At 43.8% G+C, this 14,787-nt stretch overlaps 1 protein-coding gene across 2 annotated transcripts in view; it reads right to left on the bottom strand.

Annotated features, from left to right (window-relative positions):
• The window catches only part of RFC3 (Translation elongation factor EF1B/ribosomal protein S6 family protein), a 279,286-nt gene that overhangs the window by 111,739 nt on the left and 152,760 nt on the right, over positions 1-14,787 (bottom strand). For both annotated transcript variants that reach the window (XM_089424137.1, XM_089424136.1), the window contains exon 5: positions 14,377-14,454. In XM_089424137.1, the coding sequence (XP_089280263.1) occupies positions 14,377-14,454 (78 nt within the window). The remainder of the gene's footprint in view (positions 1-14,376; positions 14,455-14,787) is intronic.

Raw genomic sequence — 14,787 nt, 5'->3', positions numbered from 1 at the left:
GAAATTTTCCCACAGGCAGAGCAATAAAATTGAATTCTACCTAATCTCACTCAGAAAATTTCACTGGAAATGAACATGAATCGAATTATGAAACATAACAGAATACATATGAAAACATAAGCGACACATTTGCTACACTCACAACCACAAGAATCTCATGAAACAGAGCCGCTGCCTTTCATTAATTCTCTGTCAAAAATACACGGTGAAGAAACAAAGTTTCTTTCCCACAGACTCCCAAAAGTTACAAGCCAACCAACCCTTTGCAAATAACTTGCATACAATATATAGAATGTGTGAGGAAGAGATAGAACGCCCAAGGGTTGGGGAGTTACTCGAATCATTGCGAAATGGAGATGGAGAGCCAACCATCAGCTACAGGTGCAGCGCTACCAACATGACATTTGGCTTTGGGTGACCGTTTGCCTTCCTTCGCCACTTGGATAGAAGCCAATCTGGAGAAAAAACTCTTTAAATGCCGCCTTTGGTGCCAAAAAACCGAAGTGTAGATGAGCGAGCCCACTTGGAGAAGTCGCGAACCGAAATTTTGCGAAACGGAAGCAAATTGGCAATTTTTTCCTCTGTGCGCTGCGCCATTTTTTCTATGCGTCGCGCTACTTTGGGGCCTATTTTGGGGCACTTGCATGTGTCCAAAATGTGCCCAAGTGGGCTTGCTGGAAAGCCTGTCCTGTCTACTTTCTAACCCAACTGGAATTTTCAAATTTGGTGCTCATTTGCCCCTCCAAATCTCCATTCTCCCAAGACTGCTTTCTGTGTGTCAAAAAAGTGGCAGAGAGGCCATTTTTGGGTGTTTTCTGACCTTTAGGAGACCCAGATCTTGCCCAAATCTCTTGCCCGGACACCAGTAGCCGTAATTTTCTCTTCTGAATCCAAAACTGCAAGCCATTCCTCATTTGGAGCCCTAGAATTTTAGCGTCGCGCCAGTGGCGCGACACACAGGGAGAAAATCCCTGTTTTTTACCCAAAAAATTACCAAGTGACCAAAATTTCCCCAAATTTTTTGAAATTTGGGCTGGAGGATCTCTATGGGGTGTTATGATGGGCCAAGGAAGCCTCAGCCAAGATTCGAAGTCGATCTTGCTCTTTTTCCCTTTTTGCCCTTCTTGTTGCTTTCCTCAATTTTGCTTTCAAGTTCCTTATCCGGGCCTGTGCACTCATGTTTCGCACCCTGTAACGGAAAGCCATATGTCTCAGTAGAGCAAGGTCCTAGTCGGCTTTGTCCAGCAGCCTCTCCAAATGCATGTTGACCCTCTCAAGGTTGGCCTCCCGATCCTCATTGATTGCTTGCTCCAAAGATGTGAGTGCAACCCTTCTTCTTTGAGCAGCTTGGCGATGCTCACGGATGTTTTGCAGCTCCATGATCGTCTGTTGGTCCTCAAGTTGTTTGTTTCTCTGCTCCAGGTACTTCATGTTCCACTTGGCCCTCTCCAAGTCAAGGGATAAGGACTCAATCACTGACTGCTGCTCCTGGATGATCTCTGTAAGCTCCGCATTTGTTGGTTCTGCATCTGTCTCATCATCCTAGAGGAGAACAAACTCGGTCTCTTGCTCACCTGATGGCCCTTCCTCCTGCACTGGCTCCTTACCCTTACCCTGCTCCTGTGATGCTGATGTCGGAAGCGAGGCCCCTTCCACCCCGGGTGGAGATAACACTCGCTTTGCTGCTGCAAATAAGGGTCTACTGCCTCTCTGATAGGTGATGTATACTGGCATAGTAGCAGTCTCATGTAGCTCATACTAATGAGATGGGCCCCCTATCTCATGCTCTGCCTCTGAAACCACCTGTGGAGCGCTGAAGAAGTCACGGGAGATGAAGTCCTCCCAAGCAATACCCTGCAATCCCAACTGATGGTCCACCAAAATCCGGATAAGGGAAAAGTGATAAACACTGTTGAGCTGCTGTCGAGGGGTCTTGTGCTGCATGAAATTCTTCATCCTCTCTATGTTCCCGCAGATGAAAAATGGGAGGTTCATCATCCGCACCCTGGTAAAGTGCATGAGCAACCTGATGTGATAGGCATAAAGGCGAGAAAACCTCCCCTCACAACTGAAGTACTTCATGATCAATTTCATGAGCGGTGCATACTCATCTCTCAAAAATCTGAATGGAAAAACTCTCGTGAGGTGGCTCAAACAGCTGTCCTTGATGTAAGGCTCATAATGATGCCTCTCCACCTTCTTCTTCTTATGCCACTACTCTCCAATGTTTGGTATGCCTGTTGCCACTGATATGGTTTCGGGTGTCAATGTGAAAGTGACCCCAGCCAATATAGACTGTCCTCCATGTAGGTGAAGTGCAAAAAGACGGGCCAACTCATGATGAACTCTGACATTTGCCACCCTCTGACAAAATTCAAAACATGCTAAGTGCTGGAAACAAGACATAGCAAGAGGGCATGCCTGCAACTCGGTGAGGGTGTTTGGCTCATCTCTAAGATGTCTGCCACTCCGGTGATGTCTCCTGTGGGCCCTTTCTCCTGAAGCTGTGTCACTGTGGGTCTCCTCCTCATATTCTGATGAAACTTCGGATGCCATTACTGTTGTTTGTACCCTGAGTTTTATGCTGCCCTTTGATTCCAATGAAGTTGGTAGTTGCTCTGACAATCTGCCACCAAGGGGACAATAAAATAGGGAATATTAGGAAGGGAATGATGTAATGGGAATAGGGGTTAAAGGGAGAGATTTGTCAGGGACTTGGGAGTAGTTTGGGTATAGTGTTGATGGGGTAGGGTTTGAAACACCTTGGCAGCACTGTTACTGTAGCACAAACCCTAGGATCATGGTTTCTTTGTGTCTTCTTTTGTTTGCTTTATAAAAATTTTGCATTTGATTTATACTCCTAAAACCATGCTATTCCTTTCAAGTTTGATGCAAGAGTGGAGGTAGGTTGCCTACCTTTCAAATTTGATGAGCATCCACAAAATTTTTGGGCGAATTAGTTGGTTTCTGGGCTTTATATCCCTGTGCGCCGCGCGCAATGCCCAGTGTGCCACACGCTCTGAGTGCGCCACGCCAGTGGCGGATTTACACAGTGGACGGGCTCTGTGTGCGCCGCGCCCAATGAGTGCGCCGCGCTCCCCCTAAATTGCTCCTAATCGTTTGACTCTTCAACTTTTCGACCATGCACCTTTCTTCCACCTCCTTGCTTGCACAATGAGCTAGTCTTATGGTGATTTTGTGTTGACCGAATAGTGGAGGGATAGGGAGAGGGTTTGGTAGTAATTTAGGGCAGGGGTTTTAGGAAAAATGATCAAGGGGAGATGGGAAAAATGATAGGTGAGGGGAAAAAGTGAGTGGAGTGAAACCTTGGCACTAACAACACATTTTAACAACCCTAGCCATCATTTTCTTGGTGATTTCTTATGGTTGACCTTATGCATTTTGGTGGCATTCAAACATCTCTATAAACACCATATCATTGATAAAATTTGACAAACAGGTGATGTCGTAAGGCCTACCTCTCGATTTGATAGCATTCACCAAAATTCGAAGTGGTTTGGCAATGTTTTTCGGCCCCTAGTCTGTGTGCGCCGCGCTCTGGGTATGCGCCGCGCCTGTGGAAACTTTCAACTGCGGGCTGGCTCTGTGTGTGTCGCGCCCGGTGAGTGCGCCGCGCTCCTGGGTATGTGCGTCGCGCCCTCTAAAACCAGCTCCCACTCACTCAAACGCTTCACGATTTCGCACTCCACCTTTGCAATGTCTCTCCAAGGCTTGTAATAGCACAATGCCCTTGATTTGGATAAAAACATGTATATATAGCCTTGGAAGAGATGGGTTTAATTTTTGCTTCCTTGAAAACCCATTTTTCTAATGTTGTGTTTTGCACTTTTTCACTGACTTTAAAACACACTGATTTTCACTTTCCCTTTGAAATTTTGGCTCAAATGATGAAATTTTTGGCGCATCTTTGCAGGGACTGTATGACAGGGCATTTGGCCACGGAAACCATGACTGCATCTGAAAAAGTCAACTGGAGATTTTTTGGAAAATTTGGTCATAAATGACACTGTTTGACTTTTCTTCAAAACGAAGTTTTGAAGAAGAGTCGAAGTCTATCCACATGACGATGAAGCTCTCTGAACCATAGCTGTGTAAGGGCCTCCCTCTGGCCTGCATGGCTTTACTGGACATGTTTCAAAGACCAAATTGATGAATTCCTAGACCCAAACATAGAAAATGACTTTTGTCCTGTAAAGGACCAGACCTTGACTGTCATGGACTTTGGTGATTATTGACAAAAGACCTGAGCCAGCAGGAGCCAGACATGAGGGGAAATGATTAGCATGACTTTCTCCGTTAGATCATGGCATGCCCCTAGCGAAATGCAGCTGAGTGAATGGAGCGGGACACCTAAAATTGAAATGCACAAAGAGTTTTGATCTCTGACGGAGGGCTGACCAGACTGACTCTAACAGGAGCAACCATCGCTGCCCAGCACTAGGAACAACAATTTTCATCTGTGGGGTTTGATCATCCAATTGCTGGATTTGCCAAAATATCTGTCTCCGGATAGAGGTACTTCTGCCAGGTTTATTCTCTGTTGGGTGAGCCGAATTTGGCACCCTAGTTGTATTCAGAAATCTGCTTAATAATACAAACCCTCTATATGCTGCACCGGTTGTATCGAATTGAGTTTTTCCGAGGACGATTGTCCAAAAATAACGGTGTCCCTTGTGTGATTGTCTCAGTTTATTTCAGTTCATGATTTGTATGTATGTGTAGTCTGCAATAGTGTTTTCATCGTTGTTTAAATAATTAAATAACTTGTTGAATGTAAAGAACAAGTAGGAGACAATAAACCAGTGATTGGAGTAGGATTTCTGATGTGTAGATTCAGAAATTCTCACACTCCGATGATATGATGATACCAATAAAAGAGTTTGTGTAAAGAAGAAACTTGATTAAAGAAAGGATATACCATTCCAATTAAGAGGGAGGGCATAGGTGAGCACTCACGATGGCGTCTACCCTAATGCCTGGTTCAGGCGCTCAACTGTTCACTTCACTGGCCCGTAACAAGGGTTGACCCTCACCTCCCCTCTGATTGTCCCTCCCACCGTTTCCGCTCAATTGGCCTGTTTTCGACGTCGTTTTTTGGACAGTTACAAACTGTCTGGGCATCTGTCACCTGGGGGTTTTTCCCAGGGCAGTTAATTTGCGGGTTCTCAGTTAGCATGGACGAGGACATTGTTGACTACTCTGAGGACCCCTATGCCTCGGTCCCCATCTGGTTGGTCTCCCCCCCACATCTACCGGTTTCATCAAACAACATTTCGCTGGAGATACTGTCGTCCCTAGCCGGTGCACCTGGGGTTTATTCGGTGTCGGACTACCCTGTCTTCTCACTTCTGGCTCAGCAGTTACACCACTTGACCGGTCCGTCATCTTCCTCTCAGCAATTTCTTGGGCTACCTGACGAGGTCATTTTCCCCCTGACCCTGATTTACCCCCGCTCTCCCCAACTTCAATGTAGTTTCTCTCATCTTGTCTAGACCTCCCTCCTCTCCCATGGCCCTTTCCCCCTGGAGTCCCCTACCTTTGATTACCCTGGGACATCCCACCCTCTACCCTCTCAGGCGTCGTTACAAAACACTCACTTGCCCTCTGCTCCCTCATCTTCCATCCCTTACCCGATGTTTCCCATTCCACCCACCTCCGGTTGTTTTGCGGACACCACCCCACCCCACTCGGGCTTGACTGGGGATACATAGTTGGGTTCTGGTTCTGTACCAAGCCCTGTACCACCTCATAGACCTTCACTTGGTCGACTAGGTGACCGACCAAGCGTTTCAAGGGGGTTAAGGCCAACTCGAAGAAGATATCCCTCACTTTTGGCGACGACCTTCAGATGGGGGACGTTCTTGATACATCCGACCGTGTATTGGTGGGTCGGGTCAGAGGAAGGGCATACTCGGCAGCGCGACTGCGTCAATGGGTTTTGGAGATTTGGGGACAGGTACTCAATGAATTACCATCGGTGGTGACCCTCTCTCGTGGATGGTTTTCCCTGCGTTTTCAGCACGCTGAATTCATCCCCTGGGTACTATCTAAGCATTGGCATATCAAAATGGCACCAGTTCTACTCAAGCGTTGGAGTCCATTATTTGACCATGAGCAAGAACACCTTGGGGCTGGCCCTATATGGGTGCGTCTTCCGGTCTACCTCTTCACTTCTGGTCAGAAGATGTCTTTAGGAGAATTGGGAACGCCCTAGGACGATACATGGACTATGATAAATCATATATGGTCACCGGGAATATGTCCATGGCAAGAATCTTGGTACACCTTGATACCAGGGAGGGACTAGAGGAGAACATGCAATTGCATTGGAGGAATACTTGCAGGGTTCAGATTCTAGATTATGAGGGTGTTCCATATCGCTGTCGGAGATGCCATAAGATTGGGCATCTATACAGAGACTGGTCAATACTAGCTTCCATTTCTGCATCAGTGGCTCGACCCAAACATGTTGGATGCTACTCCCTCTATAGATCCATGGGGCAAGGAAACCGCACAGCCTGACAACTGTACAATGGAGGATTCACTGGCGGTTCGTGGAGCTTGCATGGAGCATGTTCACCCCGCATCCCCACATATTACTAGATCTAGTATGGTTGCGGTGGCGGCTGCCTCTGTTGCGGGTACATTTTCCTTGACCCCCTCTCTACCATTTCATTGATCATCTGTTTGCTTCCCTTGTGTATCAATATGCACTTCTGCACCTGTTATTTGTCCCCCCTCGGTACATTGCACACTGGCTCCTTCTGCACCTACTTTCTCCCACACTCCCCCATCTCTCCCCAGGATCCCGGATTCTATCTCCCCTGCTGAGCATTCCACTGAATCCAGTCGGAGTCATCACTATAATCTCTGTTCACTGCCTAACTCCTAGTGATGGTTGTAGTATTGGCATCATCCCCCCCGTCCTGACCTCTAGATCTACTAGGGGTTGGCATTCCAACATGTCGAAGGCCATATTTCAGGTTGGACTGGATGTGGCTCATGGCCGCCAACCACCCATTGGCAAGGTCCTTAGAGCACTGACCTCACTTCCCCCTGGTTCTCCATGAAGTGGTTCTCCTACAATTGTCGTAGGCTAGCTAGTCCCACTAAGAAACTAGCCTTCCGTTGGTTATTAGAGGCGAAATTGGTCGATATTATTTTTCTTCAGGAGACTCTTGCACCCTATACATTGATCACCCCCATTCTTGTGGTTATTATCCGGCGATGGCATTTTCATGCATTGGACGCTCGTGGGTGGTCTGGTGGGATGGCTCTGGGCTACAATCTTAGGTCTGTAAAGTTGTTGAATTCCTGGGGAGGGGAAGGTATCATTGGGGCTGATATTTATTCTTCGGAATTTGGGAGGGAGCTGAGAATCATCAATGTTTATGGGCCCTGCATCAATAGGGCACCATTCTGGCACCAGCTACTTAATCATGACTATATGCAAGCTGATAACATTATCATTGAGGGTGACCTCAACTTCTCTATTGGTCATGCCAAATCATGGGGTCAAAATGCGCAATGTGACTCTCTATCGGAGGTGTTCCGGTCTCTAATGGAGGTCCACCATCTATCTGATATCCCCATGGCCCGACTGCAACCCACCTGGCGAAATAGGAGGACTGGAGATGTTGCACTAGCTAGGAGGCTGGATAGATTTCTGCTTAAGGATACTTTACTGGACCATATATCCTTATATCGTCAATGGGTGGGATTCGGGGATTGTCTGATCACTTGCCCATCTATCTTGAATTTTCTTGTGGCAACCGTAAACCAAAGGCACCATATAAATTCAACTCCACCTAGCTCAAGGATGAGGGTTACATACAGATGGTTACAAAGCATTGGAAGACCTACTTACCCCCATATGGTCAATCGGTCTCTGAAGTTTTTGCCAATAAATTGCTTACCCTTAAACATAAATCTATTGAATGGGCAAGGGAAAGAAGGATCAAAGATGAGAAGACTCTGAGAGACACGGAATTGGAGCTTGAATATCTGGGGGACAGGGAAGGTCGTGGGTTTGTCTCCTCTGAGGCAAAAGAAAGACTCATCAAACTAGAAATGGACCGTAATAGAATCTTGAAGGACCGAGAGGAAACATGGCACCTTCGAAGTCGTGCCATATGGTTACAGGCGGGGGATGAAAACACAAAGTTTTATCACCGATTTGCAAATGGGCGTTGGGTTATCAACACTATATGGCAACTGGAGGATGACGATGGTTCACAGGCAAAGACCTTCCACCAATTGGCTACTCTTAGTACTTCCCATTTCGGTCGACTATTCAGAGCTCCACCGGAGGTAAATCTTGCTGAGATCATCAAGGTGGCCAGCCACTTTCCCAGATTTGTGGATCAAGAAGCAGGAGAGGGTCTACTTTTTCCTATTACCATGGGGGAATTGGAAGACACCCTAAAGTGGTTCAAGAAGGAGAGGGTCTACTTTTTGCTATTACCATGGGGGAATTGGAAGACACCCTAAAGTGGTTCAAGAAGGATAAGAGCCCTGGACCTGATGGCTGATCGATAGAATTTTACCTTGCTTTCTTTGACATCCTTGGGAACGAGCTCCTACAGATCATTGAAGATTGTCGAACAAGGGGGCGGATGTATGATGCTTTCAACTCAACCTTCATTGCTCTTATTCCCAAGATTGATGACCCTCAATCTTTCAATGACTTCAGGCCTATATCTCTTTGCAATTGTATCTATAAGATCATAGCCAAGATTATTGCTAATTGCCTCAAGCCCATATTATCTGAGCACATATCCCCGGAGCAATTTGCATTTCTTGACCATCGTCACATTCATGAAGTTGTGGGCACAGCTTAGGAGGCCCTACACTCCATCAAAACTAAGAAACTTAAAGGTATGGTTCTCAAGATTGATCTGGCTAAAGCCTTTGACCGCACCAGCTGGCTCTATATTTGGATGTTATTGACTCATCTTGGCTTTCCTCTATCATTCATTCAATGGATCATGTGTTGTATATCTAATGTTTCATACAGTGTCCTGATCAATGGTTCAGCATCATCATTCTTCCATGCGGAGAGAGGCCTTCGACAAGGATGCCCACTCTCACCTCTTCTTTTCTTATTAATCATGGAAGGACTGAGCCGCCTCATTACTGCAGACAAAAGACAGGGCAGACAGTCTGGCATCAAGATTATAAACAACTGTATACCACAGTCTCGCATCAAGATTATAAACAATTGTATACTCACCCACTTGCTTTTTGTTGATGATATTCTCATCTTTCTGAATGGAACATTGGGGGATACCACTGCATTCGTTGCTGCTTTTCGATCCTTTTGTTTCGCCACTGGTATGGAGTGCAACCAACTTAAGTCTACTATATCTACTACTGGATGCACACCCAATGAGATACACTCCGCACTGCAACAATTCCCATTCACCTCTGCATTTTGATGATGGCCTGAAATACTTGGGTTTTCGATTAAAACCTACAAATTACTAGATAGCAGACTGGGTTTGGCTAGTGGCCAAAATAGAAAGGAGACTAAATATTTGGCACCATCGATGGCTCTCCAGGGCGGGTCGACTTATTCTTATCAAATCGGTCCTGGAAGCTACTCCGGTATATTGGATGTCACTTGCTTGGATATCGAAGGGTATTATCAGTAGAATCCAACAGTTGTGTTGTAGATTCATCTGGAGGGGCAAACATGAAGGGCACATATTTGCTTGGGCTAGCTGGGAAAAGATTGCACTTCCCAAAAAATGGGGGGGATGGGGTCTGAAAAGACTAGAAATATTTGCTAGTGCCCTGGCTGCAAAATTGGGATGGAATGTACTCACCTCGATAAATCTTTGGGTTGAGGTTGTCTCTCAGAAGTATATATTCCCACTTCATCTTCTTGACTGGATCAAACTCCCATCCTGGGACAGAGCAAATATATCAACAGTATGGAGGGCGGGTCCTAAACACACTAGAATATATCAGGGATGGACTGACATGGAAGATTGGCAATGGCAATCAAGTACGTATTGGTTTGGACCCATGGATAGGCTGTGGGAACGCATATCAACTTCCCCAAGAGCTGATTCAACACCTCTCGACCGCAGGCTTCACTACCTTGGCTCATATTGCAGATCAGGATAATACTAATATCTTTAGACAGGCTTGGAAAACATCTGATACACTGGGCATCCCCCCCAACTGGCAGGTTAATTGGCTTTCTTACATTAATTCACTGATGGAATCACATGTAAGGGTAACTGGGGAGGATGAGCTTAATTGGTCTCTCTCCAAATGGGAAATACTCCCCTAAACATGGATACCTACATATCTACACAGATCACAAACCATTTGCATCTAACTAGTGGTGGTCTGCTCTATGGAAACTGAAGGCATCACCCTGGGCCAAACTACTCATGTGGTGCATTCTCCGAAATAAGATCCCTACTGGGGATAACTTACAAAAACGCACCTTTCATGGCCCATCTTGGTGCGTATTATGCAAACAGGAAATGGAAACAGTAGATCATCTATTCCTATATTGCCCTATTTCTACCTCTATATGGATTGAAGTTACATCACAGCTAAATATACAGACTTGTTGGCAAGGGACAAATATCAGGGAGGCATGGCACCGATGGTGGACTAATGCACACTCTCATAGAATACGTAATCTACATGTATTGATATGTTGGTGCATCTAGCTACAAAGGAACAAAATTATATTTACAGACACAATTCCTCGTTGGGCACTAGCCACTGCTCACCTCATTACAACTTTTCAATGCATCCCGGAGGATACCCATGAACCACCTGCCCGCATCATCTCTGCTAAACTCATTGATTATGCTACTCCATGGGCATATTTTGATGGCTCGGCTCAACAATAGGGCTACGGTGGAGGCATTCTACTTCATATCACTAATACCCATTACTATAAGATTCAGATGGGACTGGGGGGAGGGACAAATAACTATGCAGAACTCCTTTCCCTTCGCCACTTATTATTCTTTGCACTTGTTAAAGGATGTCGACGTTTACAAATTTCTGGTGACACTCAAATCATCATAAAATAGTTTAATCAACAATTTGCTTGTCACACACACACTCCGACATATTTTGGATGATGCATTGAGGCTGAGATCACAATTTGACTATATTTCTTGTCATCATATATACAGGGAGCGCAATAAAATTTCCGACTTGCTATCCAAAGAAGCCACACTCCAGCCAAGGGGGGTCTAGTTGATCATAGAACAGCATGACCAGGAGATCTACAGTTACTACCACCGGCCATATATGGATGAGCAACAAGACAGGGTCCACTGGCCCTGATTTCATGTCTTTTTTTGGGATACAATTTTGATGTAATTATTTGAATTATAGTACATTATTATGTCTATATATTACTGAACTTATCATATGTATTTATCAAAGAAGTCTCCCTTACATGGGATTGACTCATATTTGGGACAGCGCAATGCAGATTGTGGCTTATCAACACTATTACTTCATATGCTATCAGCATCTTCAGCATGTAATTTTCAAATATCAATGAAAATTATGATTTTTCGATGGGAAAAAAAAGAGGGAGGGCATATTGTAATAACTATGAAACCTTGAAGAAAGAATGTGATCAGAGAATAGCTAAAGAACTACAGATGGTTGTTCATGATTAATGAAGTTATAAACAAGATTTAGATGTTCTGGAATAAGTGCTACGGCTGAGTTTTGTGCAGCTCGAAAATTGAAGGAAGCCTCCTACGAAATGTGCTTGGATAATATGATGATGATCTAAGCAGCATCAGAATGATTGAGGACCCTAAAGGTTTGTGCTAAACACACACACACACACACATATATATTTATTGAAAGTCTATTACTAATTGGGGTTTTGATTGTGTTGGATCTCTCCATAAGAAAGTTGGACATCTTGTAGGCATGCTTGGACTAGTGGATATATTTGATTTAGTTGATAGAGAGAAATGAAGCATCTTGGGGTGACAAGATGTTTGGGAGGACATTTAGCGGGCTTGTGACAATGTCTAGATCCTGAGGTAGGGAGGGTATTGTTGGTCTTGTAGAGCTGCGACCTTGGATACAATACCTAGATCCCTGGGTTGGAGTTAGAGTTGAAGTCTGATGGTACCTATAGTGACTAAACGTTGGAACACACCTTAGTCCCACCCGGTTAGATACCTTGGTCAAGTATCTAACCTGTAGCATTGTGTGTGTTATAGCTCTTCGTAGAACATATCATTTTGAGTTCATCCTTGTACTTAATATATGTATCATTATGAATACCTCCCTAGCTAAGAGGGAGTGTTGAAGAATGTAACTAGTGTTGGTCTTCACAATTATATTTGAGTCATGATATAATACATTTTTCAAAAGAAACTGAAAGAAAAAGAAATTTTATTATAAAAGAAAAATGATTTATTAGCATGGGTTTCATGCTCTTATTATTTTATTTCTAGGTCTAAGTCGCCATTCTAGGGTTTTTGTCTTGAGTCCTAGTCCTTGTCATCATCTACTAGACCCTTCTTGGGCTTTGTATATCAAGAAAGAAAATTATTTTGATGTAAATTGAGTCAAATAGGCCTTCTCCACCAAGTCGGCTTCAAAGAAGACAAGTTGACCTCATTAAAGACAAGTCAGCCTCAAATAGGAGCCAGAAACCACTATAAATAAGCAGCTACTCGACTCATTTGGAAGAGATACACACACAAGTTCAATCTGCAATTGCTAGAGAAGAAAAGAAGAGTGAAATGCCTAAAGAAGAAGAGAATCCTAGCGCAGAAGGAGACACTTGTCAAGCAAGAAGAAGCCGAAATTCTCTCTCTTTTGCCACACATGCGAGTTTTTAGGTTGTTGCAAGAGGGCCGAAGTTGCAGATCTGCAGTAGGGCCGAAGTTCTGGTTGCTAAGGGCCAAAATTCTGAGTTGTAGCTGGGTTGAAAATATTTGACTAAAAGTGACTAGTAAAGTTTGGTTAATCGTCTTGGGAAGCTGACTTGGTGGAGAGAGGAAGGTCTTATGGTCTGGTCTAAGGTCTTGGGTCATTTCAATTTGATTTGAATCTACTAGTGGAAGAGTTTCACTGGGTTTTCCCCTACATAGGGGTTTTAGCCCTGGCTGGGTGCCTATATCTGGTGGCATTGATCTTCATGCTTTTGATTTGATGATTGCTTGATGAAAAGAAGATAAAAGAAGAACATAAAGAAATTTAATAAGAATACAAGAATTTCACAAGTAATTGTCAGCATAAGAAAATCTTTTTTCCTTTCCGGTTTTCTAACACTAGGGCTTGGTGCGAAATTTTAGGGAGGAGGAATTTTTTGGATTTCGTCTGGACAAGACTCTTCCTTAGTGTCTCCTCTAAGCGTCCACAAGTTTTGAATGAATTCCAACAGTGGAATTTCATTTTAGTTGATGCCCTAGCTATAACACCAAGTGGGAACCCTAGAGGCTAATCCTTCAACTTGGAGATTCTCTGAAGGTTCGAGCTTTAGTACTTGTTGAAGTATATCATTCAAGCCCTTTTTCTCTTGACTATCTAGACCTTGGATGAACTCTTATCCTATCAAATATCTCAACCCTAGGTCTTGCATAGTATTTATCTCAAGGGGTTTTTCATAGAAATCCATCTTAGCTTCTCCCAAAGCTCATGCCTCAATTGAGTCTTTCCATTGAATGAGAAATCCTTGCCTCACTTTGAACCCTAGTGTAAACACATTAATCACAAGTGAGGGTTACTGGGATTCCTCCCGTCAGTGAAAATCCGAGAAGGGGACATTGGTTGTGGTGACAGTGGGCCTTTGTTCCAAATTGTTGTTGTGCCCTCTATCTCTAGCCTATATGCTAGGCCTGCTAGTTTGTGCAGCAACAGGCCCTAGAATTTGAAAACCAGTATCAAGGCTTGGTAGTGATCACTTTTAGTTTTCCCATATCCAACTGAATGTAACATACCAAATAGCTTATGATTGAAGCTCTGTACTTCATTGGACCTATTTTGTCCAATGGAAGTCATATTGTTGCAAACATGTGACGTTCAAAGCCCTTATCTATACCTTTTATTACATATATTTATGTTGTCAGGTCACAATCTTGCTTTACAAATAACAGACTGAATATTTTCCTCTTTGTTGAAAGGCAACACCAAGAGATGCTTTTGTGCTACCTTGAGTTTGTTCAGAAGCTCATCTGTATTCTCAGAAGCAGCTTCATTATATTTTGCTAGGTTTCTCAAATTAAATGTTTCTTTTCTCCAACTCAAATTTTCAGCTCAAGTCATCTTTCCAATTTGCTGTAAGCAAGTTTTCAATAAAGCACTTTAACATCAGAAGAAAGATGAGAGAAATCTACATACCTTTGACCTTTGAAACCACTTCTTGAACTTCATCAGCGTTATCTTCATGGATTAAATACACAATTTCATAGTGACGAGCTGCACAACATTGAGATATGCAAGTCAGCACTAAATGATAAATGCTGCTATGGAAAGGCTATATTTTTCCATACTCGGCATTGAATGAACTAAGTATAAATCAGCAAGTAATTTTCATTATGGAAAGATGCACTTGACCAATGCAGCAATCAGCAATCCATGAAAACAATTTGGAAAGTGAATAATTAAAAAAAGATAGATAGAAAAACAATGAATGTTAACTCTTTTACAAGGAAGCTGCCAATATTAAAAGGTTCATTAGAGTTTCACATCCTTGGTCAAGGTTCAAATTTCATCGACTTTGGAGCATGTTCCATTTCCATGGGCTATTCC

The sequence above is a fragment of the Pinus tabuliformis genome, chromosome 4_2, assembly GCF_031772625.1.
Source record: "Pinus tabuliformis cultivar Carrire ecotype Pingquan chromosome 4_2, CPIR1, whole genome shotgun sequence".
Lineage (NCBI taxonomy): Eukaryota > Viridiplantae > Streptophyta > Pinopsida > Pinales > Pinaceae > Pinus > Pinus tabuliformis.
The sequence above is the reverse complement of the archived record's forward strand: the minus strand, read 5'-3'. Positions and strand labels throughout refer to the sequence as shown.